At 48.8% G+C, this 26,742-nt stretch overlaps 1 protein-coding gene across 2 annotated transcripts in view; it reads left to right on the top strand.

The window, feature by feature from the left end:
- Positions 1-26,742, top strand: part of Stab2 (stabilin 2) — a 138,787-nt gene that overhangs the window by 35,318 nt on the left and 76,727 nt on the right. For both annotated transcript variants that reach the window (XM_038314950.1, XM_038314949.1), the window contains exons 16-28: positions 2,095-2,148; positions 2,453-2,533; positions 3,533-3,685; positions 6,579-6,641; positions 9,322-9,408; positions 10,203-10,289; positions 12,094-12,205; positions 14,604-14,784; positions 16,772-16,868; positions 17,860-18,018; positions 23,674-23,769; positions 24,031-24,126; positions 26,450-26,497. In XM_038314950.1, coding sequence (XP_038170878.1) covers positions 2,095-2,148; positions 2,453-2,533; positions 3,533-3,685; positions 6,579-6,641; positions 9,322-9,408; positions 10,203-10,289; positions 12,094-12,205; positions 14,604-14,784; positions 16,772-16,868; positions 17,860-18,018; positions 23,674-23,769; positions 24,031-24,126; positions 26,450-26,497 — 1,314 coding nt within the window. The remainder of the gene's footprint in view (positions 1-2,094; positions 2,149-2,452; positions 2,534-3,532; positions 3,686-6,578; positions 6,642-9,321; positions 9,409-10,202; positions 10,290-12,093; positions 12,206-14,603; positions 14,785-16,771; positions 16,869-17,859; positions 18,019-23,673; positions 23,770-24,030; positions 24,127-26,449; positions 26,498-26,742) is intronic.

Below are 26,742 nucleotides of genomic sequence, written 5' to 3'. Positions count from 1 at the left end.
GACCCAAGGTCACTTCCTAGAACCCAGAGAGAGACAGCTCCCCTTCTCCATTTCATTCGACCCGGCACCCCAAGCCCAGGGAGTCCTCCACAGTTAAGATGGGGCTTCCCACGTTAATTAACCAATCAAGACAATCCTCCACAGGCTTGTCTTGAGACGGATCTCCCAGGTGGTTTTCGATTCAGCCACATTGACAACCAACACTGATCACAGAGAAATGAGAGTGCTCCTAAGAGAAGGAGCACGGGGCTTCTGAAAGCTCCCACACATCTCACCTCGAAGCATCCGTATGCTGGGTGACACCACTGACCCTATCCAGCTAGGGCTACAGCACACAACGACCGCAGATGGATTCCTATGTCCTTTCACGCCCTTGTCTTCCATATGACATGGGCCTAACCCTCATGAGACTTCAGAAGTGGATTCTCCCATTGAGAGACTCTTCCCGAGGAGAAGCAAAGCTATAGAAGAGATGCACACTAGTGCCTTTATTTTTCAGGAAAACCAAGCCTTAGCAATGAAGTAACTCATTCAAGGTCACACTGAAGCTAAACCAGTATTGTTACCCAGGCTTCTAAACTCAAGCTAAGTGCTCTTCCTGGCACACAACCTCTGTTTTTAATTTACTGATGCAAATGCTTGGAGGAAAGTGACGTGTGTGTCCCCAGTGTCCCCTATCTGAGCACAGAGTGACAGTAGCTCCACATGGGCACACATGATCCTGTCATTCAGGAACTGACCATCTAGTCTGGCTGGACACGGTTCAGCAATGTTCTCTCTGCACCATCCTCTTTGGCACCACACATTGAAGCCTGTAGCAATGCTGTTTTCTCTTGAAAGTCCCAGTGTCTGGGAACCGCAGAGTAGCTGAGACCCAGAGGCTGACTCGTTCAAGGTCCCATGGTGTCCCCCCACCCAAAGACCACAAAGCACCACGTCCAGAGCTGGTAACTGGCAGGAAGCTGGGCTTTCTTCCCGTAGCACAGCCCTGCATATCGCACCAGCAGCTTGTAGTTATGGCGGACCGATCATTCATCATCCACACCAGGATGCTTCTGAAAATGAGTAAAGCAGCCAAAGCATAAGTGTGAGCTAGAACTGAACCAGACCAACTGAGATGCGTGGTCATTGCTTGCAGGTAACTCCCTAGCACCATGACCAAAGTCAAATGCTAAGAAGAGGCTGAGTGAGGGGGGCCTCGGGTTCAGCCCGAGCCTTGATGCTATAAGAACATGTCCCAAGAAAGGACAATCTTCTGGAAGTCATTAGGCCCTTGGTCAATGATCTTGGCCTGTCCAAGCTGTGGTACAGACCTAGTAGAACTGGGAAGTTTCTTATGACCAGCTGAGTCAGGGCAGGGGTAGACACCACTGCCTCTACCTTCTGCCACAGGGAATGAGACCTTTGGCTCCTCCATTCTGTAGGCTCCCTCCAGTGCACCTGCCTGCAGTTCTCCTTGAGAGGGCCTGGATCCTAGCTGTGGCAGCGGTCGGGTTGCGCTGTCATGATTTGGTTTGGTTGGTTGTTTTCTTCCATTGTTGCTCAGGCATTTTGAAGCAATAGGAAACCTTGGAGATGTCTTGGAAGAAGGGTGATTTCTTTTGAGAGAATAGGTGATCAGGGTTCTTATAGCTGAACACTCCTAAAATATCAGTATGTGTCCTGAGAAGCAAATGTTGATTTATGGGGCAAGTGATGGATGTCATAGAATTCCAAAATGTGACCTAAGACATTCAGAGGGAAGGCTGAGCAGAGTGGCTGAGAGTGTGGTTCATATCCTGAGGAAGCTGTGTGACTTGGGTGTGTTTGATGCTCATTGTTATCACATGTAAAATGGGCTAACAGTGGGCTCTACTCACAGGGATGCTGGGTTAACATGAAATGTGTGTGCTATGTTCTTGGAACAGCCAAGAGATTTGATGAATGTCAGCTATTTGTGCGTGGAGTTTCTTATCTCCAGTTTCCTAATAAGGAAGTTGGGTCTTTGTCTTTTTATGATTAATATCCAAGGTCATTCATGTGAAAGACTTCAACAAGAAAGAAGCATGTAGAGTTTTCTTCATTGATTGATATAGGCTATTGGTTCCTTTGCAGGGCTCTCGGAAACTTCTGGAACTCGTAAGATACCACATTGTCGCGTTTACCCAGGTTGGCCCTATTCTTCCTCCTACTATTTTATCCCTGATTTTAAAGTACCCGTCCCAGTTTTGATTTCCAATATGTTGGGGCCAGAGAATTATTTGTGACTTGTATTAGCTCCAAGCAACCTTCAGTCTATAACTGTTGTCTGTGATATTTTTATCAAAGAAATCCTTAAAGCCACACAAATGCTCATGACATCCAAGTTCCCATTATTTCATCAACGGTTAAGGACTTTGTTGCAGCAAGGACTGTGAGAAATGGGAACACTGTGTGTTGCTGCCGATGACGTCCCAGTCTCTTCCCATTGCAGCTGGAAGTGGCCACTCTCATTTCGACACCCCACATCAGAACCATGGCCAATCAGTTGGTGCACTTTAACACAACCCGAAACGTAAGTGAGAAGCCCATGGCTGGTACTGACTCTCGAGCATTTACTCTGATAATTCCTCTACACTACCTCGCAGACACGAAGCCTTGTCTCATTAGGCAACATCTGGGGGGATGTCCAGGTGTGTGCAGGCACGTGGGTACACACATGGAGGACAGAGGGCCACCTTAGGTGTCATTCCATTGGCTTCCTCCTCTTTGAGATAAGGTCTCTCATTGGCCTGGAGTTCACCAAATAGGCCAGGGAGCCCCAGAAATCTGTCTTCACCTCCCCGGTGTTACAAGAGCATGCTACTGTGCCTAGCTTTTTAAAGCCGGGTCTTAGGGATCATGTCTTCCTACTGGAAAGCCATGTTTTGTTGAGACAGGGTCTCACTATGTAGCCCTGGCTGTCCTGGAACTCACTATGTAGATCAGGCTGGCCTCGAACTCACAGAGATCCTCCTGCTTCTGCCTCCCGAGTGCCTCGCCAATATATTTGACAAGTGATAGGCCTGAGATAGCCAAGGATAACTCTGAGGCTTCTGACCTGGGCAACGAGAATGAAGCCACCATTGATCTGCAGGGGGGCAGGCATGGGAAAGGTAGAACTCAGAAATCTTGACAAATTGACTCATTTTCTGTCCCCCTCCTACTAACTGAGAAGCAGCAGGATGTCTGTTCGTTGTCTGATGCCTCCACAGGGCCTAAAGCAGAGTTATCTGAGGTCAAAAAAATGTATTGAACAGACGAATCTTTGCTTGAGAACTAAGACGTAAAATAAACGTCTGTGTGGAGTGTAAGTAGACAGGCCTCTGGCCCACGTCAGCGTGCACAGGGACAGCCTTGCCCAGGAAGGGATTCAGTTCGCAAACGCAATCATTTGCTGACCGAGAGCCACCACTAGCAGCCTTCCCTCTGAGGAGAAATCAAGGGGTCCTAGAGATGCCTTTACCGGGCACCTCTGCCTGGGGATTACTCCAGCTCTCGCCATCTGAATGGAAGATGTCTCTGCTTCTTCCAGGGACGGATTCTGGTAAATGGTGTGGCAGTGGAAGAAACCGAGGTCGCTGCCAAAAACGGCCGAATTTACACACTGACCGGCGTCCTCGTTCCTCCCTCCATCGTCCCGATCCTTCCCCATCGATGTGACGAAACAAAGAGAGAAACGAGATTGGTAAGGGAACTCGGGAAATTTGGGAAGTTGGTGCTCGCACAGCCACTGAGAGCAGGCAGCATTCTGTGCTCACCGTTCTGAGCCGGCTAAAACCACCCCCTAAAGGTGGATCTCTATGAGGTCCTACGGGATTTCCACCAGAGATGGCCTGAGGTGTGCAGGGTTCTTTATGTGCCATAACAAATTACCTTAGCTGTCAGTCATTTATCAGTCACATTTATGGGTGCTAGAAATCTGAAATTAAATTATCTGCCAGGCCATCCTGTCCTTGGAGGCTCTGAGATCCCAGGACTCTTTGATTCTTTGAAGAGTGGCTTCATGTTTGTGTACTCTGAAGATCCCCCTGCCTCTGCCTCCCTGAAGCACGCTGCTTCACTAACTCCCAAGCTCCTGACAGTTCCCAGAAGCCCCGGGCACTCTTCATCTCGTAGCTAGCTATACACCCCATCCATCTCTGCCCTCACTTCGGGTAGCTTTGCTCCCCGTGTGTCTTCTCCTAGGTTTGTAAGAACAGTCACCGGATTTAGGGACTCCCCAGCCTGAATACATCTGTAGACTCTATTTCCAGACAAAGTCGCATTCTGAGGTTTGGGGGGACATGCATTGGAGGAGAGATGCTATTCTGCCTATTCAGTCATAGGGGTGAAATCTGGGCAGCGTTTTCCCCCTGGGGTGCAGGATGGGTCTCCTTCCTTTTTCTTCCACTGCCCCTGTCACCTGGGGACACCTGCTCATGGCCACCACTTTACCCTCTCCAGGGAGAACAGACAATAGAACCTTTGCAGGTGAATGCTCTGGCCGAGGGACTCGCTTGACTTTCTGTAATTTTTCTCCTCCAGATACCCGACTTTCTGCTTCTTCGTGAGCTTCTCGCCCTCTAATGACCTCTTCTAACTCAGTATCAGCTGTTTTGGCTCAGCAAGTTTTAATTAAAGCATCCTTACTACCAATATCGCTCCATGGGCAATCTCTAACTTAACTCCGGGACTAAAAAGCCCAAATTACAAAGAATCTTTCTTTGTAAGATATTTCAGTCGTGATAACTGATCTCACGGTATCTTTGTAGCATGGACACTGAACAAGGGAACAAGAGAAAAACACCTAAGCTTACTTTTTAATCTTTCTCCTCCTCATCCTTTCCTCTTTGAAACAGGGTCTCAGTATGTAACCCAGTCTGGCCTCGAACTCACAGTTTTCATGGATCTGATGCCAAGTGTTGGGATTCCAGGCATGAGCCAGCAAACCACCTTCCTGTCCTCTCTTGTAGGCTGAATGGTGACTGGCTTTCTGATCCCAGGGCTCTTGGTTTCTGCTGCATAAAGCCTAACCTCTGAAAGTCAGGGGCAGTCTGGGGACCGCTATGGCACTCAGACCAGCCCTTCTTAGGGAAGGTTGAAACATTTACTCTCCTGGCAGCAACCTGTTTGGTTCCTTCTTTGGAAATAATAACCATGGGCACATTGCCTGGCTTAAGCCAGAGAGAGTGGCCTCCCTCCTAACACAGATGTGAACCTATTGGAAAAACGGGGACCTGCAAAAGTGAGAAAGAGAATAGAACTTAATTATTTAATGTGCTCGTCAGAGTCTTCTGCCACAGGCATCTCTGTTTTTCCAGAGAAAGAAGTTTGTAGGACAAGGGCAGCCCCACAGCTGGCCGTGTTCTGCTTCTGTGTGCTCAAAACTTCTTCATCGTTCTCAGGGACAAACTCAAGATGTGGGCTTGAGTCACAACCCAAAGAATTGCGGTTTGATAGGAAAAAGAACTCTCCAAGAGCTGCCTAAGAATGAACCCTTCCTCCACTACTTAGCCCTCACCATTTTCTCTAGGTTTAAAGCCAGCCTTGCCTGCTGTGCTTAGCTCGGGGTGGTTTGGATTGGAAAGCTGTCTTAAAAGCCCAAGTGATTCCTCTGAAAAATACGTCTTTAGATCTATAAAGAGTATAAATAGTTGAAACTTCCTAAAATCTCCTGTTTAGACACACTTGGAGTATGGTGGCCCTCGGACATTTTATGTTTGGACTTTAGAAGTTTAATAAATAGCACTTTTAAAGTCAAGTCCCTGCGGGAAGCAGAATCTATCACAGATGGTTTAGAGGAATGCAAACAGGTGGATGCAAACGTAAGCAGAGATAAACAACCACAGCAACCATCTCACCCATGGCCAAAGAGTTAGGAGTGAGGTGCAGAGATACCTGTGAGAGTAGGAGAAGCTAAAGAAAATATGGAGGGTTGTAGAGATGGTGTGCCAACCAGTGCAGAGCTGCAGGGACCATGTGCCAACCAGTGCAGAGCTGCAGGGACCGTATGCCAACCAGTGCAGAGCTGCAGGGACCGTGTGCTGGCCAGTGTGGAGGCAAGGAGGAAATCCTTGATTTGTTCTCTTCCTGCAAGAAGCACCTGCTAGTGTCTCCAGTTGATCACAACCAGCCAGAAGTTGGTCACAGAGCCTTACAGAGGACAGACAGATCTGGACAGATCTGCAGACATGCATCTTGTCCCTTCCTTCCCAAATTAAGAACCAGTGGAGGCAAAGGCAAGAATGGGAAGGCTGAATTTTATTGTTCAGCTTTATGACTGCTAGGTGCCTGCTCTAAATCCCTGGGGTGGCTGAAGGGGCCCCTCCGGGGCAGGGGCTTCTCCATCAGAGAGATCAGAATGCTACCGCCTGTTCGCAGGCTGTTCTGCCCAGAGAGAGAAGGGAAACGTGGGGTATATCCAGATTCCACAACTCTCATCCAGTATTGGCTTCCCTCCTGCAACCCAGGAAGGAACTGGAGGGACAGTGGGAAAGCCCAAAGGAGCACTCTTTACAAGGAGGGAAGCCGACACCCTTGAAGGCTGTCTCCCCAAGGCCTCATGGGGACGCCTGTGCTGACGGCTGTCGCTCTTTCAGGGCACTTGTGTGAGCTGTTCCTTCATACGTTGGAGCAAATGTCCTGCTGACTCCGAGCCCATGGTGAGTGTGGTCAGACTGTTTCATGGGCAGCCTGGGCAAGCCCACTCTGTCCTGTCTCATCTTCTCTGCCCGCTTCCTCCTGGCTTTTACCACAGTTGCAGTGGGAGGAAGGGGCCCCACAGACCTGTTGGATACCTAGCTGGTCCTGGTTACGTTACTTAACCTCTCTATCCTAAGTTTCTTTCCCTGTAGATAACAACAGGGTTAAGTATAAATAAAATTCACAATAGCCAAGTGTAAGCAGCCTGTCTCAGAACTTCCTCTCTATTTCTCCCCCTCAAATAAAGCCCAGTGTTGGTATTTGCTCTTACCAATCATAATTCTAAATTATCATGAAAGACCACACACTTTCAGTCAGGTCAGAAAATAAGTCCCAGGTTAGGCATGGTATCCCGACTGTATATGATAGTATCTAATCCTGTGTACTTCAAAATGCTAAAACTAGATTTTTAAGACTAGATTTGTTTTCCTCACAAAGGGATAATAAGTAGATAAGGCAATAATGAAATTAATTAGCTTAAACATGTAATGTCACACATTTTTTTATTTATTATTTGCCCAAGAATGAAAACAGGGGCTGGAGAAATGGTTCAGCATAAAGAGCACTAACTGCTCTTCCAGGGCACAGGAACTCGGTTCTAGCACCCACATCAAGTGGTTCACAACCTCCTGTAACTCCGGCTCCAGGGGGTCCAACACCATTCTCTGGCCTCCAGGGGTACCCACATACAGAAACAAATAAAATTTTTTAATTAAAGGAATAAAGAGAAATGTCAGGAAATTACTTTGAAACTGTTTTAAGTTTTTTATGTTTAATTGAGTTCTTTACATATTTATTGAAGCTTGATCATATCTTAGAAACAGTGCTTGATTATGGGCAAAAAGATATTGTATTGGTTTGGGTTTTGCCTTAAGAAGTTCATTCATATATATGAATATATATATATATATATATAGCAATTATACAGTAATCTTTAATTACATACCAAGTACTCTGTTGGAAAAAGCAACATGACTGCATGTTCTAACACAAGGATGACATAAATTTCTGTCCTTTAAGAAGGACTTTCCCAAACAGATTCTTTCAACACTAGACTACATCATTATTGAAAATGATAAGATCTTTAATACACTCCTAGTAGAAAATGCTTAATACAGCAGAATATTAAACATAAATAGGTATGGGTGCTCAAGTGTTTGTTGTGCCTAATGAAGCTGTTTCCCACAAGTCCTTCGGGAAACTGTTAGCCAGGAAACAGGAGAAACACGTTGGTACCACAGCGACAGCTGGATGACAGACATTGTTGTACCCGCTCTATGCGGCAACCCTAGAGGATCTGTTACTTCTTCAGTTGCTGGGATAAAGTTCCTGGCAAGTCATTTCGGCTCACATCTCAAGGGGACACAGTTCCCCATGGAAGGGAGAGCTCAGCATGCTAGCTTCCTCCTTGTTGAGGAGTCTGGGGCCCTGATGCATGGACCGGTGCTGCCCCACTCAGGATAGATAAACTCAGTTTATCTAGACGTTTCCTCCCAGGCACGCCCAGGGTGTGTCTTCTGGGTGATGCTAGATCCTGTGGCTTTAATGATCAATATCGACCATCAAACTAGGAAGGACATACATTGTCAACATCGCTGCCGCTCGGCTGGGGAAACAAGGCGAGGTCACAGAGCCGAGGGCCCTGTGGTAGGATCAGGATTCTGTGTGTCCGACACCATTTACTTAGCCTCAGACTAAAGGGGTGGGGGAGGGAGAGAAAAAGAAATCGGCAAGAACCGTAAGAGCTCCTGAGATGGCCTTGATCCACCCTGGCTCGTTACCCAAAATATCCCTTTCCTCGTGATCTCAGGATGCATTTATGTAGATAAGATTTTAGGATCTTGTGGCCCTGGCATGATCCATTCTTCGGCAGAGCCTAAGACCCGGGAATAAACGACACAAAGATGTATCTAGTACAAAATCGGAGCCGAGAGTTAAATTCTTAGGGGGAGATTTGATATCAGCCTCGTTGTCCCATGTCAGCTGAAACAGCGGAGAACCCACAGAGACCATGGGATACTGAAGACGGAGCCGTGAGTCTAGCAGGGAGAAGCGGCTTAGTCTACCTGCTCCTCGATTTCTGTATATCTTAAAAAAGAAACATGAAAATCATTCACATGAATTGGCTAGCTGATGAGCCATATGCGCCGTGTCTAGCCTATTGTGGGCCCTTAAAAATGGGAGTTAGCACCAAAGATTTACAAATGAAAGGATGTATTTAATCAATCCCCAAATCTAAGAGTAAGTCTCAAGCTACTGATATATTTTTTCAGTTGGTGGATTTTTTTTTTCCACATAGAAGAGATCAATACTTCCTGGCTCCAGAATGCCCACATGAGCTTATGGTTGGCTGTAGAGCAGAGGGAGAAGCCAGACCGCATGCAGGATAAATCAGAGTGTTCAGTGATCGATTAGAGATGCCTGCCATAACATGAGAGAAGGTGAAAAGATCCTTGTGCCACGGATTGTTCAAAAAAAGAGGCTTCATGAACATGGCGGTCTGATTTGGACTCGGTGTGGCCTTGCTCTGGTACCAGTGGCACTTCAGAGCAGACTGGCTGGCACAGGAAGAGGTTGTGTAATGTCCAGGGCATGCCGGGATGCACACGACAGCGTTCTTACCCTCTGGCTTCCTCCCAGGTACTCTTCGCACGCAACTGTGTCTACAGGACCAGGACACAGAACCTGAAAAGTGGATGTGCCCAGTACTGTAATGCCACCATGAAGGTGAGGAGGGGACAGCCAGGGCTCCACCCAGGACACTAGGACTTGGGGAGCTCCAAGCCATGCCACCGAGCTCTAGAGTCTGCACGGTCACAAATGACCTGCGGGAATGTGGGATTTTCCTGAATGGTAATCAGAAAGCAGGCATGGTAGTGTGGTGGGGTTGCTACCTCCCTGAATCATGCCCTGAGTGCCCCTGCCTCTCAACATAGAGTCCATGCCCCTGACCCCTACGTGTGTGCCACCTTCCACCCAAGTCCCTGATCATGCATATTTGGCATTCTCTTCGGAATGCCCGTCCAGAAACACAGGGACTGACTCATCTTCCTGGTTTCCCTCTACCTAAGCCTCCTGTCATGACCCAGCAGGCCTGCCAACCGCCTCTACGTGCCACCAATCTGTCCCAGCATCTGTCTTCCTAGCATGTACTGTCCCTAGGAATGTTCTTTTATTTTCTGTTTGTTCGTGTGTTTATGAAATCAAACCCAAGGCCTTGCAAAGGCTAGGCAAGCAAGCGCTCAGGCACTGAAAGTTTCTCCAGCCCCGTTATTTCTCTGTTTCCTCTTCCATGTTGACTCTTCCCTCCTGTCGTATGTTCTCCATAAGCATGAGCCTTCGTCTGCCTCATTCTCCTGTTCGTTTGAGAGACATTCAACACACTGGCGGTAAAGCGCTAGCGAGTTCCTAAGAAGGGTTTGGCATTGTATCCCAGTAGTGGAAATCAAAACACCTCTCTTTTGAGAAATCCGTGCTCTCCTTGAGGTCCCCAAGGGCAGTGTGTGTGTTGTGTGTTCCAGATACCAAAATGCTGTAGCGGCTTCTTTGGGCCTGACTGCAACCCATGTCCGGGAGGCTTCTTGAATCCATGTTCTGGAAATGGGCAGGTGAGTATAGTCCCTGGTTCGCACTGTTTCATGTGTGCTGACCTTTCTGGAGTCATGCAGTAATGGTGAAAACTCCTAAGCCAAAAAGTGGCAGTGCTGGCCAGCGTTCCCAGGAATCAAGAGAATCGGAGCTGTTGCTGAAACAGGAGGTACCTGGTAGCCCAGGAGTCTGTCACTGGAGAGGGAAGGAAGGAGGGAGAATGTTGCTTAATCTTTGCCTCCCTAAAGTTCCCAAGAGATCTTGGACAACTCAAAACTCTCTGAACGTCGCTTTCCAAGCCTGTGGAAGATCCTAATGTCAAAGTTTTCCATGATACTTCAAAATAATAATAGCGTTGGCCAATGGCCGCTTTGTTGTTGTGTTTCAAACCCAACTTCAGGACCTAGTGAAATGTAAAAGCCGAAGCTTACCTTGTCTATTTGGAGGTCAAGACCAAAACTGAATGGTAAATTCATGTAGGAAAACTATAGTTCTGGGAATCTCATAGATCCGCATCTAAACCACTGCTCTTGCAAATGGAAAGACACGTGGGGGCGGGGTGTCTCACACAGAAAGTGGGAAGAGAGCAGCAGTGCTGCCTGGGGCCTGGTGGTTGTGGGAAGGTAGCCCACACCCAACTCTGATGTGCAGTAACCAATATCAACATGGTCTTGCCAGGGCTGGGCAGGTAGGTGTCGTAGTTAGGTTTTTATCACTGTGAAGAACAGACACCATGACCACGGTGACTCTTATATGGAAAACCTTTCATTGGGGTGGCTCGCTTACAGTTTTGGAGGTTCTGTCCATTATCATCATGGCGGGGAGCATGGCGGCAGGAGGCAGATGTAGTACTGGAGCTGAGAGTCCCACATCTTGACTCAGAGGCAGCAAGAAGTCAACTGACTTTGCTAGAGCAAAAGGGACCTCAAAGCCCGCCCCCACAGTGACACACTTCCTCCAACAAGGCCATACCTCCTAATAGTGCCACTCTCTTTGGGGGCCATTTTCTTTAAAGCTACCACAGTAAGCGAGCAAGTGAGATTTACAATGGAGAAAACACACTGAGCAAGCAAGGATGTAGAGAGAACAGAGCCGGACCTCGTCTGAAAGGCCTCTGCCTACTGACACCCCCTTAGCCTTAAGTGAAGGGTCTCACTTCTGTGATATGGCTCATTCTGAGGAGACATGAACAGTTCTATTCACCACAGAGAGAGTACTGGGGAGAAACAGAAGTCATCCAGGTCTGTCTTAACGAACCAGTGAGTTCACTGGGCTTACACCCGGAAGCAAGGGTGGCTGAGCAGCCACATCACAGCAAAGGCCCACCCCAGCCCTAGTGGTAACTCGAGAAAGCTGCGTCCACAGTGGACCTGCCTGCCCATCTCTTTGACCCCACTGAAGAGTCTCCGGCCTCAGCCAGTGTTCCCTGCTCACCTAACTCCCCAAGGCTCCCTGTGGGTCATAACCGTTTAGGCTTCTTGGTTCTCGTGTCTTGTGAGCTTCCTGAGCCATCTAGGTTTAGCTAACCTTCTCAGTGCTGAGTCTCGCTCCTTGCAGAATGTTTCAGTTCAGAGGAAACAGCTATACAGCACACCCTTGCACCTTGTCCCTTAAGGTTCTAAATCCTAGATCAGGATCCCCAAGCTGAGTGCTATTCTTACATCCTACGGGATAGCAAGATGACTCTGCCTCCTGCAAGGAGTGGGAAGTCACTTCTGGTGGGACCAAGCCTGAGTTCAAGTTCAAGCCATCAAGCAAAAGCATCTGCTTCTCCTTCTCTGCCACATGTATCCTAATGGCCCACGGGGCTGTCTTTGCTCTCAGTGCATAGATGGCCTCAGTGGCAACGGGACCTGCATCTGTGAGGATGGCTTCCAAGGCTCCAGGTGTCAGTTCTGCTCCGACCCCAACAGATATGGACCTCGGTGTAACAGAAGTAAGTGGGGCCTCTATCCTGTCCATGGGTTCGTGCTCATCCTGAGGATGCTGATGATGTGGTCTGCTGTCTTGTGGATTCTGCTTGTGGTTGTCATCATCCCAGCGTGGGTTTATTAAGTGATGCTTCCCAAACTATAGCATGTGCCAGACAGCTGGGCACGTGGGGCCGAGTTTCTGATTCTCTCTGGGATGAGTCGGAGAAAATACACTTTTAACAGCTTTGCCGGGGGGGGGGGGGGCTTCCTGGCAGTGCTGATCCAGCCACTACACTTTAGAAAGCACTTTCTGTGTTCATGAAGATGTAAAAAGAGTCTATTTCAAGAAACAGATCTGCTCCTTCTCAAATAATCCTTTTTTAAAATATTTATTTATTTATTCATTTATTTATTATGTATACAATATTCTGTCTGTGTGTCTGCCTGCACGCCAGAAGAGGGCACCAGACCCCATTAGAGATGGTTGTGAGCCACCATGTGGTTGCTGGGAATCGAACTCAGGACCTTTGGAAGAGCAGGCAATGCTCTTAACCTCTGAGCCATCTCTCCAGCCCCTCTCAAATAATCCTTACCCATCAGTGCCTCCATTTTAGAATCATGACTTTGGATGAGTCCACCCTCAAATAGCAAATGAAATAAAAGCGGAGGCACTAATAAGCATTTTATAAATTCATCACAACTTATATGTGGAAAGCTCTCCCAAGGACACGCCTAGCACATCGCACATACTGAAAACATGCTGGCTACTGTTGTGACCTCTTACTGTTTTGTTTTTGTTTTTTGTTTGCTTGTTTGTTTTGCTGTTATTATAACAGCCGTAACCACACCTCAGGGGCATAGGCATCAAAAAGTCTGTAGAACAAATAGAAAGTCCCACAGTAGACATATACAAATGTAGCCCTAACACTGCAGAAAAGGAGCCATTCTTTAAAATGACTTCATATGTATATTTAACTATATACATTTTTAGATGCCCGTTTCTAAGCTAAAATCAGAATGCAACAAAGTGAAAGGAATAGGCCAGAGCCTCCCATGGAGTCAGGCCAGCCAGAGTTAAATGCTCATTTCTAGTTTAGTGGCCGTGTGACCCGAGAAAGTGTTACAGTGTCTCCGTCGAGAAAATGAAGACAAGGTTGCAGAGTTGTCCTCACAGCCATGGGGATTGATTCCAGCACTCCTCATTGCCACTGAACTCCGCAGCTGCTCTAGTCCTCCACATAAAAAGCCCTTGTCTTTGCCTGGACCCTATACACAGCCTCACACATGAGTGCCCTCCAGGGGAGTCACCGTACAAATACTATAGAAACCACACACAAATGGGATGATGCCTGGCTATATTTTTTTAGACAATGGTGACAAGAGAAAGATATGGATACGTTTAGAACAGACATAAGGATTTTTTAAAATATTTTTGATCTGTGGGTCACAGATACAAAATCAGGAGCCAGGCAATGGTGGTGCACGCCTTTAATCCCAACACTTGGGAGGTAGAGGCAGGAGGATCTCTGTGAGTTCAAAGCCAGCCTGGTCTATAAAAGCTAGTTTCAGGGTAGGCTCCAAAGCTTCTGAGAAACCCTGTCTCAAAAAAAATCAATCAATCAATCAATCAATAAAAGCCAAGAATACATCACAGGTTGCTCACAGTATCAAGCCAGATCATAACTGGGGGCTTCTAGCGCAGAAATTATATCTACTAAATAATCAGTAGACCAAGTCACGTCTATTGCTACCCCCACTAGCTCCACACATTTGGTGTGAACACACACCCTTCCTTTACAGTGTATTTGACTGGGAACTCGCAGACCAATTGGACGGTTTGCTTCGGCTCTCTGGGCCTCTGCCTATGCATCTAAAATGTAGAACGTACTTACACTGTGACACAGAGGGTGGTTAGTGAGGTGGCGAGAAGCCAGTCCAGGACCTCAAATGGAGTCAGCCCAGATACCGGCCACTAATTATCACTAGGTTTGCTGTGATTCCAAGTGCAGAATGAACACCTGATCCCATCTGGAGTTATACAAACAGAAGAAATCTTGCCTAGTTATTCTCGAATGTTTTCAAAAAGTGAGAAACTCCTCAGCTAGCATCTCCAACCACAAAGTAGTTGGGAATTGGGTTCCTTGGCTCTTTTTGCCACATCACGAACCATCTTCTCCTCCATGCCCACACAGAGAGACACAGAGGGCACAATGGGAACCAATATGGCCCCGTCCTGGGGGCACCGTCAGCTCTCCAAGGCTGCCCCTGGCACCCCGAGAAATGCTGACGATCCTGAGTTCAACCCAGCTCTGATTCGACAGCACTGGGTGAGGGCAGAGACAGTCCCCACCCTCCACAGTACTGCGTTCCAACGGGAAACGGTCCTCCAAGCCCTGATCAGCCTGTCCCCTTCTCCTGCAGCCTGCCTGTGTGTCCACGGAGCGTGTGATAACCGCATAGACAGCGATGGAGCCTGCCTCTCGGGAACATGCCGAGAGGGCACTTCCGGGAGGTTCTGCGACAAGAAGCCCTCAGCCTGCGGGCCCTACGTACAGCTCTGTCACATCCATGCCACCTGTGAATACAACGAAGGGACAGCCAGGTAGGCGTGAGAAAGGAAGGCCATCGGCCACGCAAGGCAAGGCCCTGCGCCACCTGTGGGTGGAGCCAGCCCGGACCTCGTGCTTGATGAAGTCAGGCACGCTCTGCCTGGCTCTTGTGGGAGCTAAGACCGAGCGGAATCCAGCTTTTAACTTTCCCTTGTTTTGAAACGCACCAGCTATGTGACCTTCAGCAAGTTAGTTTACCTCTCTGAGCTTTATTCTCCTCACTGGTAGTGGTGAACCCTGCCTAACAACAGTGGCAGCAGTTAAAAGACTCAAATGTAAAAGCATGGTGTCCCGGCCTGGATCTGTCCTTATTATGAGCACATTTAAGAAAACAATGAAGGTCACGGGTGTACATATGACAATTTCTGCACTCCAAGGGGATTGCTGCAAGTGCCAGGCCAACCAGGGCTACAGCAAGACCTTGCTTTAAAAATCCGGAAAGGGGGGGTTAGAGAGGAGGTTTGGCAGGTAAGAGCGGTCGCTGCTCCTCCCCAGGAGTCAAGATGTGTTCCTAACACCCATGCCTGCAACTACAGCTCCAAGGGACCCACCACCATCTTTTGGCCACTAGAGGTGCATTCATGCATGTTGCATGTGTGTGTGAGAACACATACACACACACACAAATCATAACCTAAAAAAAACCTGTCAGTCAATGTTAAACCATCACAGAAAGAAGCAACAAAATGTCATGCTTTGAAGACATCTTTACTTCCCAAGGGTGTCAAGAGCAGCTCCCCTGTGAAGGGCATTCGGCATGAAGTCGAACGGTGGAAGGGACTGCCGTTCATTTCCTTAACTGTGTAAGAGCTAGAGTAGCTTTAGGGAGTAACAACTGCCCTCAGAAAGCTTGCTCTCCTCTGGTTCAGAGGCAATAACCACCTCCAGTACCCTGGAGGATACAGAGGCTGTCCGGAATCCCAGCCCTGTTCTGGCATGGTTCCTTAAGTTGTATTTGAATAGTTACTTTCTTGTTTCGGGGGACTGTCATCCTAAAGAGAAGACTTTGTGTCTTTCCTGTGGTTACATGATGTGTCTGCTTCAGGAACTGGGAACCATGGCAGTGTGTATGCCTAATATGGCCCGTGAGCATACCAGCCTGCCCGCAGCAGGCTATCTGCATGTTCTGCGTGACCTCAGGCAGCACAGAGACCTGTGTTGGAACAAATCAAACTCGCTCTGTGTGTGAATGCCAGACAAGTCACTTCCTCTTGGAAACTTGATCCTGGATGAATAGTCTATAGTTTTTTAAGCACATGTTGCTGAAGTTTCAGGGGGGCATGGAGGTTTGAGGGAAGCCACATGGTATCCCGGCCTCTCACAGGGCTTTCAATAGATTTGATCAAACCAATGAATGGATGAGCAAATGACCCACATTAGACAGCAAAATTATTATGGTAGAGTATTTTGGAAGGGATGTCTGAAAGCAGAATGAAACCAGAAATTGTCATATCACAGGAGGTACACATGAGTGTGTGTCTGTCCATCTGTCTGTCTGGGGGTGCTATGTGAAGGACCAGAGAAGGGGAGAGGGGTCTCACCTGTTAACATGTTCAAGTATCTTCAGACCTGTGCCACAGACAGTTTTTGTCTCTGCTGAAGCAGGGGAATAAAACTAGCGTGGAACAGGTTCTAAACAGTGCAGTTCAGGTCCGGTCAGAGCAGGCCAGCTGCCACCAGTGCACCCGATGGTGCCAGTGAACTCTGATGAGCTCCCTGCAAGTATTGGTGCCATTTTCCAAATGAGAAGATAGTGTCCCAGTCGTGAAGAGACTCAGGCAGGCCACACAATGGCTAAGGTAGAGTCCTGACTGCAGACCCCCCCCCCAAATCATCCATCCGTGCTTGCACCCAGGCTCTCTGCACAGAGCAAACCACTGTGGTCCCGGGCACATCAGGCTCCTCCCTAGCTGGCTGCATGCACCTGCATGGCCAGCACCGGGTATCCTGGGCTGACTGTGCGCATTCTGTCCTTCACAGCTGTGTCTGCAACGAGGGCTATGAAGGGGACGGAACCCTCTGTTCTAAGAAGGACCCTTGCATAGGATCAACCTCCAGAGGAGGCTGTAGTCCAAACGTGAGTGCCGTTTCTCAGAGCCAAGAGCCCTGGCTTTGGCTTCCTTTCATGTGGTTTGCTTTTTACAAGTAACACAGCAAGAAACCACTAAATGAAGTCACTCTGTGGATACCAAAGACGTTTCTTAAGGGAAACAAAATAACCTGCCGTGCTCCCATAGATAGTGGAAGGCAGTGACAGCTGCCAAAGCCTGTTGGGTTTTATACGGATGTGTGGTTCCAGCCACGATCAGGGTGGGTCTTGTCATCTCAGTTAACCTAATCTAGAAACTCCCTGGCAGACACACCCAGATGATGTCTCCTATGTGAATCTAGACGCTGTCAAGTTGGCAATGCTGCCCATCCCACCCCCAGATTAAGAGTTGTAGTATCACTTAGAGGGTCTTGGACCCTAGTATCACGGAGCCCTAGATTCGAGCTTCTCTCTGTAGCTGGGTGACGCCGGTGACCTGTTTCCCCATCTGTAAAATACAGATAATCACAGTGTCGTCCCCCAGAGCAGCGGTTCTCAACCCATGGGGTCATGACCCGTTTGGGGTCAAATGACCCTTCCACAGGGGTCGCATATGAGACATTTACATCACGGTTCATACCAGTGACAAACTTGCGGTTATGAAGAAGCATGGAAAATAATGTTATGGTTGGGAGCCGCCACGACATGGGGCACTGTTAATGGGTCCCAGCATTAGGAAGGTTGAGAACCGCTAACCTTCCTAACAAAGAAAGAGGATTCTTTGCTTCTGTAAATCAATAAAAGCCTTCTCTGGCTGAATCGGTAACACGAGGCAGTGAGTGGTGTAGCCCTTGGCTGACCAGGTCCAGGCATTTCCCTCGAAATCACCCAGCTGGTTTATTACATTTGTGTGAATAAGCATTGTCATCATTTCCATTGCTCGCCAGGCTTCTAGAACATTCTTCCAGATCCTTTCCAACACTGGGCCCCGTGAAGGGGGGCTACGGTTTCAAAGGTCTTGCCTTTGTTCTTCCTGCAGGCGGACTGCATCAGAACTGGCACAGGGGCACATGTCTGTGTGTGCCAGCAGGGCTGGACAGGGGACGGGAGAGACTGTGTGGCGATCAACAACTGCCTGCTACCTGGCACAGGCGGCTGCCATGACAATGCCACCTGCTTGTATGTAGGCCCCGGGCAGGTAGGTAATTTGAGGGAGAAAGAAAAGGGGGCGCAGAATTCCTGTTGTGAACCATAGCGGTTCTTAGTTCTGACGTTCCTATGACTTTTGCCCCCATTTGTGGTCGGGAGAGTGGGTGCGTTATCATGATGGGTCTGTGACGTTGGCATCATTGTGATAGCGTACAGCAGAGGAGCTGAGACACTGAGAGGTTAGTGACTTTGCTCTGCGGTACAGCAAATCGAGCTCGCTGTGAGTCATGCTGAGTCAGAATGCAGAGATGTCTCGGTCAACCCCCATGGACTGCATGCGTGTATCTAGAACACTCTAGAGCTTGTTACCAATTTTAGGTGGCTTCATTTCATGAAAGGAGGCAGAGGCTACTGCCTGGGAATTAATTAGGGAGTTACAGGGGGAAAGATACTAACTAAATTAAGATTGTAGGAATGGAGATGACAGGTGCCCACTTCCCATCCATTCCGCCTGCCCTCCTTCCCCCAAAAACAGTTTAGGCTCCATAAGGTCAAGGGAACACAAGACCCAGAAGAAAGAACCAGGATATACAGGATTTATGCTCTCTCTCTCTCTCTCTCTCTCTCTCTCTCTCTCTCTCTCTCTCTCTCTCTCTCTTGCACACACACACACACACATATACACACATGAATACAAACTCTCCACCATACACACACACTTTCCCTCCATACTTACACACACCACATGCACACATACTCTCCCCCATATATACACACACACATACATGCACACACACTCTCCCCCATACGCACACACACTCTCCCCCATACACACACACACACACACTCCCCCATATACACACGCGCGCACACACCTTTGAGTGATGACACAATTTCTCACATTTGTGAGACTTTTCCTGGACTTTGTTAAACCTATAGGTTATTTCATTGAGAAATGTATGTTCCCCATGAGGTTGGACACTGTGTGAGGCCTAACCTTGCTTCCTGTGATGACTCCAAGCCCTTCCCTCGTGATCCTTCTGCCTTAGAGGACACATTCCCTTACATGTGTTAGGAACTGGGGCATCATGGTGCTTGAATGGTGCTTGGTGAGATCTTGAAGCCAGAACATGCCCCTCGTTTGCTCTCAGACAGAACTCACCCACCCAGTGAAGTTCTGGCCTAGTCAGGGTGCCAGGAAAGGAGGTGCCAGGGAAGGAGGTACCAGGAAAGGAGGTGCCAGAGAAGGTCTCTAGGAGCCCCAGATGCTGTTCTTTCTCCTCCTCCCTCCTGGCTCCAGGAATAGGCATGTCTCCCCTGTGGAAGCTGTTCAGAGCTAACACATACGGGGTGATAAACGGGTGGCTGGTCCTGAACAGATGGAAGTACCAGGGCTCCTTGGAATCTCATCACCCCAAAGGGGTCTTCTTGGAGGTCTTTCTAGTGAGATCCCCTCAGAGGTGGCTAAAGGGTAGTGAGGGTGACCAGGAGACAGGGAATGGGACTATGCAGCCAGCAGCAGGGCACTACCCAGCCCAGGGAACCTTCTGGTCAGTGTCTATTCATAGCGCTGAGGGCTCATTATGCTCACCTCTTAATGTCTGAGACCGTGTCTTAGGCACCGTGCTAGTGCTGTGAAGAGACACCATAACTCAGGCAACTTAGAAAAGAAAACAATTAATGGGGTGGTTGTTGACAGTTTCAGAGGGTTAGTCCATGACTATCATGGTGGAGAACATGGCAACAGGCCAGCAGGCATGACGCTGGAGCAGCCGCTGAGAGCTTACATCTTATCTGCAAGTTGGAATCAGAGAGAGACTGGACCTGGCACGGGTTCTTTAAACCTCAAATCCCTCCCCCAGTGACATACCTCTTCCAACAAAGTCACACCCCCTCCAGCAAGGCCACACCTCCTAATCCTTCCCAAAACAGTTCCATCAACTAAGGACCAAGCATCCAGGTATCTGAGCCTTTGGGGACCATTCTCATTCAAAGAACCACAGACCACAATGGGTGTTTCTTAGGCAGTGACAACTAGGGGTGGGGAAAGTATAAGGACATATTTGGGTCACTGGGCAGTCTGGTTGCAACAGAAAATCCAGTTCCCTGTGCATTCCTGGTGAGAATTAAAAAATGGCATGGCCGTGGAAAACAGAATAGCAACTCTCCAGAAAATTAAAGATGGGATGGCCATATGAAACAATAATTCAACTGCACAAAAAGAATTAAAAGCAGGGACTCCAAGGTATACTTGTATTACCACACTGCTCAAAGCATGGTTCACAGTGATCAAAAGTTGAAGCAACAAGTAACAAAACCTCAGTCTTAGGAAGGAATCTCTGGCCCACGCCACAGCCTAGAAGAACTTGGAGACCTCAGTCAGAAGCAGCCTGGGGGACCGTGGCTCCTTTCCTATGGGATCCCTAGAGGAGTCGGATTTATAAAGGCAGAGGGTGGAAACGCAACTGCCTGGGCCCGGTGTGGGGGATGGAGTAGGTCATGAGCAGGGGATTTCAGTTGGTGGAGATGAGGAAAGTTCTGGAGCCACGCCAGTGATGGAGGAAGGACAGCAGTGTGAGTGTGGCTGACCGCTGGACCGGGAAATGAAAACTGCAATGGTGAGTTTTATCAGCCATGCTTTACCAAAAATCCTTAAGAAGATGAAGGAGAGGGGGAGTTCTATGGCTTGCACAGCTGTAACGACCGCATGCAGATGCGGGTGTGGTACGGTGCAGGGCTCACGGGGCCACAGGACGGCGGTCTGTCTGGCCCCAGCTTCTGCCCAGTCTCCTGGGTCAGATGTCCTCCAGCAGCTCCAGCCTTGCCCCTGCTCTCTTAGGCACAACAGCGTACATCTTGTGATCGCTTCTACCTAAACCCAGGATCCCTTTTCTCTTGTTGGCTCAAATTGATCACTCTTGTGGCCTCCTCATTCCTGTCAGCCCTGGTAGAAATCGGGCCCCATGGCCAGGGTCTGCGCAGGCAGAGACAAACTCAATCTTACGCTCTCTACTGGGGTCCTGGGCTGAGGGGGAAAACATGTTCTGTTGTATAAACCAGAAGAGAGAACAGTGGTGTCCCCGAAGTTATTTTCTAGAAAGAGAGAGCGGATGCCGGCAAACAAAATAAAACAGATGCTCACGTAAGCTTTGCACGCCTCTCTCACTCGTCTCTCTCCTTGTGAACTGAGTTGGTTGCGGGAGATGATCAAGGACTAGGGCCAAGGCCCACAAGTCACGCTAGGCAAAAGATCCCATGTAAGGTGGCGGACCCACACGAGTGACAAAGTGACGAGCGCTTTAAAAGCCACGCAGAGGGAGCACATGGTCTGCCTGTCGCACCGCGGTGTCCATTTACCCTTCTGATTTCTCTGACAGCAGAGCCAGCGCAGGGGTCTAGGGTGAAGGAGCTCTCAAATGAGCCCTCCGGAGGGTAATCATGGCAGAGCCCGCTGCAGACTCACGCCTCACCAAGCACTCAGCGGATGACTGCACCTTTGGTTCATTTGTGTCACCAGACTGCCTTTGAGAAGGGCAGAGAGAAGTGCCTTGGTGTCTGTATTCATTTTCTAGGCCTTGCCATAGCAAAAGTGTCACAATCTGGGCCTTGGAGAACAATAAACATATTGTCTCGTAATCTGGAGGCCTGAGATCAAAGTCAGCTGGTGCCTCCTTCTCAGGGACCATGGGGGAGCCTATCCCCTGCTACTGCCCTAGCCTGCTGGCCCTTTTTGGTAGCTCCAGCTCCGCATTCCCATGGCGTGCTCTCTGTGTGCACACGTCTCCTGCGTTCATGTTTTCACGTGGATGCTGGAGTCAGATGAGAGTCAGGGTCCTGGCTACTCCAACAGGACCTCACCTTAAATCACATGCAGGACAACTACCCTGTTTCTAAACAAGATCATGTTCTAGGGGCTGCAGGACTTTAACAGATGAATTGGAGGTTGAAGAAGAGACTCCAGTATCGACAGCGTCTATATCCTCTTCCTACAAACAAATGTTAAACATCCTGAGGGGAGATGGAGGAAAGAGGGGGCCTCTATGACATCTTTAGGAAATCAGATAAGCCCCACCTAAGAGGGCCTTCACTTGGTTGCAGTTGGTTTAAAAGGTTTTGGACACACTGAATGGATACTAACTTTAATTTCTGCGAACGTTGCTTTAAAGAGACAAGCCATGTCTGGACGAAAGGCATGGAGGAGTACTAGGGCTGGGGACACAGAGGTGCTGTGCTGACAGCAGGTGGAGGGAATTAAGCCTCTAGTTGATGAGCTTGTGGTCGACCATTATGCAGGGTGTGCTTGGCTTTCGTGTGGATATGAAACATTGTCCACACACATATAATGTACACGCTTGCCTCATAAAGCTCACAGAGCAGGTGACACTGTTGAAAACAAAATTCATACAGTGGAAGTTTTGTTCACTTCTTCCTCCAGCTGAAAGATCTTGTGTCAGCTCCCACTGGGGTGTATATATGCTTCCAAAGCCCACCCTAAACAGCCCTTCTCCAGTCAGTCAAACTTCCTCACACCGCTTCGTCTTCCTTGACAGCTTCCCTCAGCTTGAATGCCTTCCCCTGTTCGCTCGTCCTCCCTCAAGGCCCAGCAGGGTCCCACTTCTAAAAGAGCATCCTCAGAGACCATTCTAAGCCCGCCCACCCGCTCTGAGCAGTAGTCTAGTCCCAGACGCACCTTAGCAGCCAGTGACCCCACAAAGCCTGTGCTCCTTCTTTTTCAGTTTAAGATCGGACCTTTCTCGTTTATCTTTTAATGCACTTCTGCCTTTCTCTAGATTGGCTGCTCGTTCCACAATAACCCCAAAACAGCTGTCTTAACATTTAAACGAAACAGCTGTGCTGTTTAACTCAACTGAAGAAATTCTTTTAAAATCGTGTTTGAAATGTCAGGATATTGCATTTTTGTGGGAAACAGCTGGGGAGATAAGATGGGAAATTCATTACGAGCTGATGTTCCGGTTTTCCTTCTGGCCTTTTCTTTGCTCAGGTTGTTAGTTTATTTCCTTTACGCCGTAGTAATTGACTGCAGCTTCATCCGCTCATTGTCTGCCACAGACCTGAAAATGTTCTCCTTTTACTATGTCACTGTCATCGCTATACGTTATTAATTAGCTATTGATTCTCCCCACGGGGCAAGTGAGAGCACCCTGACTCCTGTAGCAGGGGACTAAGCCCTGAGGAAGGAGAGGCATTGACTAGCTACATGAAGCTACATCAGCTGCTGGGCTATGTGCTGTGGGTTGTCCATGCAGAAGTGATGCCCTGAATCCATCTACACAATGGGGAGACATTATTTTGAATTAAGCAGAGTGTCGTCAAGCTGGCAACAGCCTTGTCTATGGATCTCCACCAAGCTGATAAGCCACAGCTTGCTTAACCTTTCTCTCTAGGAACAGGGTCGGCTTTTCTATTGCGATAACCATTGAGTCTCAGCTCTCTTTATAGGCCTTTGTGAAGTCAAAGATTTTAAGAGAAAGTAAAAAGGACTGTGACTGAGCATCATAATGCTAATAGTAACCAATAATGTAGTAATCAAAGGCAGCTGACTATGTACAGTGACTAGCAGTCTGGAATCTAGTCTCTGTTCTTCAGGAGGGTTGCATGGCTGTGGTCTGCTTTTCAGTGTAGCGGGGCACAAGGCTTGAGAGAGCTTGCTTCAGTAATCCCTTCTGTGTTCCTGGAATTACAGAATGAATGTGAGTGCAAGAAAGGATTCCGAGGAAATGGGATTGATTGTGAGCCAGTCATTTCATGCTTGGAACAGGCAGAGAAATGTCACCCCCTGGTGAGTTACGTGTTGTTTCCTTCAGTTCTAAAAACACAGAAAACTCGTAAGAACAAAACTCAGGTTGTGTGGCCGCTTCTTGTGGCGAGCATAAGACCCCTGAGCAATCAATTTGAAGGATGTTGGCTCCTGGTTTCAGAGGTTTCAGTGAGTGGTCACCTGGCTGCATGGCCTCTGGGCCGCGTGTGGTGAGGCAGAGCATCGAGTGAGGAGCAGGGAGTGATCAAAGCAAGTCGTGATGTCCATCTTGGTTTCTCTCAGGCCACCTGTCAAGCCGATGCCTCTGGCGTGTGGAGCTGCGTTTGTCGAGAGGGCTATGAAGGAAATGGTCTCCTGTGCTATGGAAACGTGCTCGTGGTAAGTCCCTAGGGAGACCCTCCCGTGCAAAGCCAGAGAGGGCACACGGCAGGAAAATGAATGTCTCTGCAGACCCTTTGTCCAGGAGGTTCTACACGAGGACGCCTGGTTTTTCCAGACACCTCACATGTTCGGGGGGGGAGGGTGTCACTCGTTTTCACAGGCTGCAGCCGCTTATATTTGGCACTTTCGGCACACAGAGAAGACTTGACTTTTGCTTGCCAATCTTTCTCACAAACTTCCCGAGTGAGCAGCTGGCCTCCCTCTGCGGGGCTGTTTCCATTGGGTCTTATGACTCCCATGGGTACCCAGAACACCCTGGGTTTATCCATCCTGAATGAGGTTGACTGTGGGGGGGAGTCTGTGTGTGTGTGTGTGTGTGTGTGTGTGTGTGTGTGTGTGTGTGTGCGTATGCATGCGTGCGAGCATGTGCACACACAAGTGCCCTCTATGTACCAGGTGTCTTACGGGTCCTTAATGCAGCAGCTTCTCTTTTAAACCTCACAACAGCTATCTGGGATTAATGCCATTATGATACCCATTCCCCAGGTCCATAAGCTAAGTCTAAGCACACTTACTTGCCTGGAATGTTGGTATCTGTCTAAGTTCCACGCCCAACATTTAATCAAGAGTATAGCATGTTCTAGCCATGCAGTATGGGTCACACTGAACTGTCACTACCTCTCCATCTGTCCCACCCCACACTGGACTATAATTTCAAGTGGGGAGGAGTGTATTTCTGTCAGTTATCAAAATCCTGGGTTTCTACACCAGATAAATGAAAAAGAAATAGAAAGGAGGACGTGACTGCTCCTAGGTATGGTGTGTTGTAGAGCCAGAGGCAGACACCTGGGAGAGCCCAGACGGAGCCGGGCCATGTGAGGAGAGGACAATGAGAGCGGAGCCACCGACCAAGAGGGGTGGCTTGGCCCAAGAGGTAGAAGGTCCGAAAGGACCAGAGTGGCCAAAATGGCAGATTCCATAGGGAAGAGCCTCTGCAGGAAGGGCAGCCCAACCTCTGGGCTGGAGAGTTCAGAGTGGGGACAGGGTACGACAGCCAGAAGGACCCTGTAACAGCTGGGGACTGAGGGATGCTGGGAGACCTGGTGGTCACGTCAGCTTTGATATGTCAATAGGCCCCTCTGTTAGCAGTTTGTCCGGGTTTGTTAACATTTTTTTTCTCACCGTTGCTCTTCTCACGCACTCAGGTTCTTGTTCCTCTTCTCTGAAACCTTCCTTCCAGAAATTCCCTAGGACCTATAGCCTCCCAAACAAAAGCCACTCCAGAGCTAGTCCCCAGGCTCCTATGGCACCTCTCCCCACACACACTCACCCCTGCGATGTTCAGGAAGGTCCCACCCTTTGCCTCTCATAGGCATTCATTCATCAAGAAGCTGCCCCTACACCACACCTGGAGTTTGGGCCACATCTGCTGTCCGTGTCCCCAAACCCTCCAGCAGTTAAATTCCCCACCAAGTCCCTAACCTTCCTAGCAAACTAAAGTTCAAAGCCTCTGCTGTTCCTGCCTGGCCCTGCCCCGTCTTCACCCAGGCATGGCTCAGATCCCTCCAGAGAAGCTGTCTGTAGGCCATGGCAAAGTCACAGTGCGAGTCCAGGCACGTTAACCCCATGCCCCAGTTTTCAGCTCCACACTGGCTCTGAGTGGGCACTGTTTCCTGAGCTCAGGAAATCTCCTTGGGGTCTAGGTGGCTGTTTCTTACCAGCTAAGTTCTGATGTGGAAGAGCTTACATTGGAAAAGCTAGAGTTACCTCAGTCTAACAGGCAGTGTCCAAACCGCAGACCACAGGCCTCTGCACCCCGAGATAGCTATGATCCAAATTTTTTTTTTTTTTTGACTTTTCGAGACAGGGTTTCTCTGCAGCTTTTAGAGCCTGTCCTGGAGCTAGCTCTTGTAGACCAGGCTGGTCTCGAACTCACAGAGATCCGCCTGCCTCTGCCTCCCGAGTGCTGGGATTAAAGGCATGCGCCACCACCGCCCGGCTGATCCAAAATTTATAAAATTTATAGAAAACATTATCAGATCTGTTTTGCATTTTTTCTTTGTATTTACTCTTTGTTATGTAGTTTTCAAGTGTGAACCTTGTAGATAGCAACATTGCTCCGTGGTGTCCTCTGGAGGACAGTCAGGCCCCTGAGTGTGAAGGCCATTGCAGCACTTGCTCTCACAGCTCACGAGGGCGGGGAAGCCTGGCTCTACAGAGAGCACAGCTCTCGAGGGTGGGGGCAGGCTGTCCACCTCCCTGAGATGATGTTTCTGTGTTCTCTGCCCCTCTCCCACCCTCCCTTGAACAAATGAATAAGGAACTGTCGCGTCTCTCTGAAGCAGCTGCGTTTTACCAGTGGATAAACGTGAGTCCCTGCATTTGCACCTCCACATCGGTAACATAAATCGTTTTAGAGGACTGGAGTTTGTGTGGTAGGAAATGAAGGGGTGCTGCCTACACTTTAGAATCATGGGGCACCGCACCCCAGGAGACTCTGATCTGATAAGTCAGGGGCTTGGCCTGGACACTGGGGCTAACATGTATAGCCAAGCTGGGAAGTGATGGCCCGGGTTAAGCTGGGGCAGCTGAGTTACGCGCAGTTCAAATACA

The sequence above is a fragment of the Arvicola amphibius genome, chromosome 17, assembly GCF_903992535.2.
Source record: "Arvicola amphibius chromosome 17, mArvAmp1.2, whole genome shotgun sequence".
NCBI lineage: Eukaryota > Metazoa > Chordata > Mammalia > Rodentia > Cricetidae > Arvicola > Arvicola amphibius.
The sequence above is the reverse complement of the archived record's forward strand: the minus strand, read 5'-3'. Positions and strand labels throughout refer to the sequence as shown.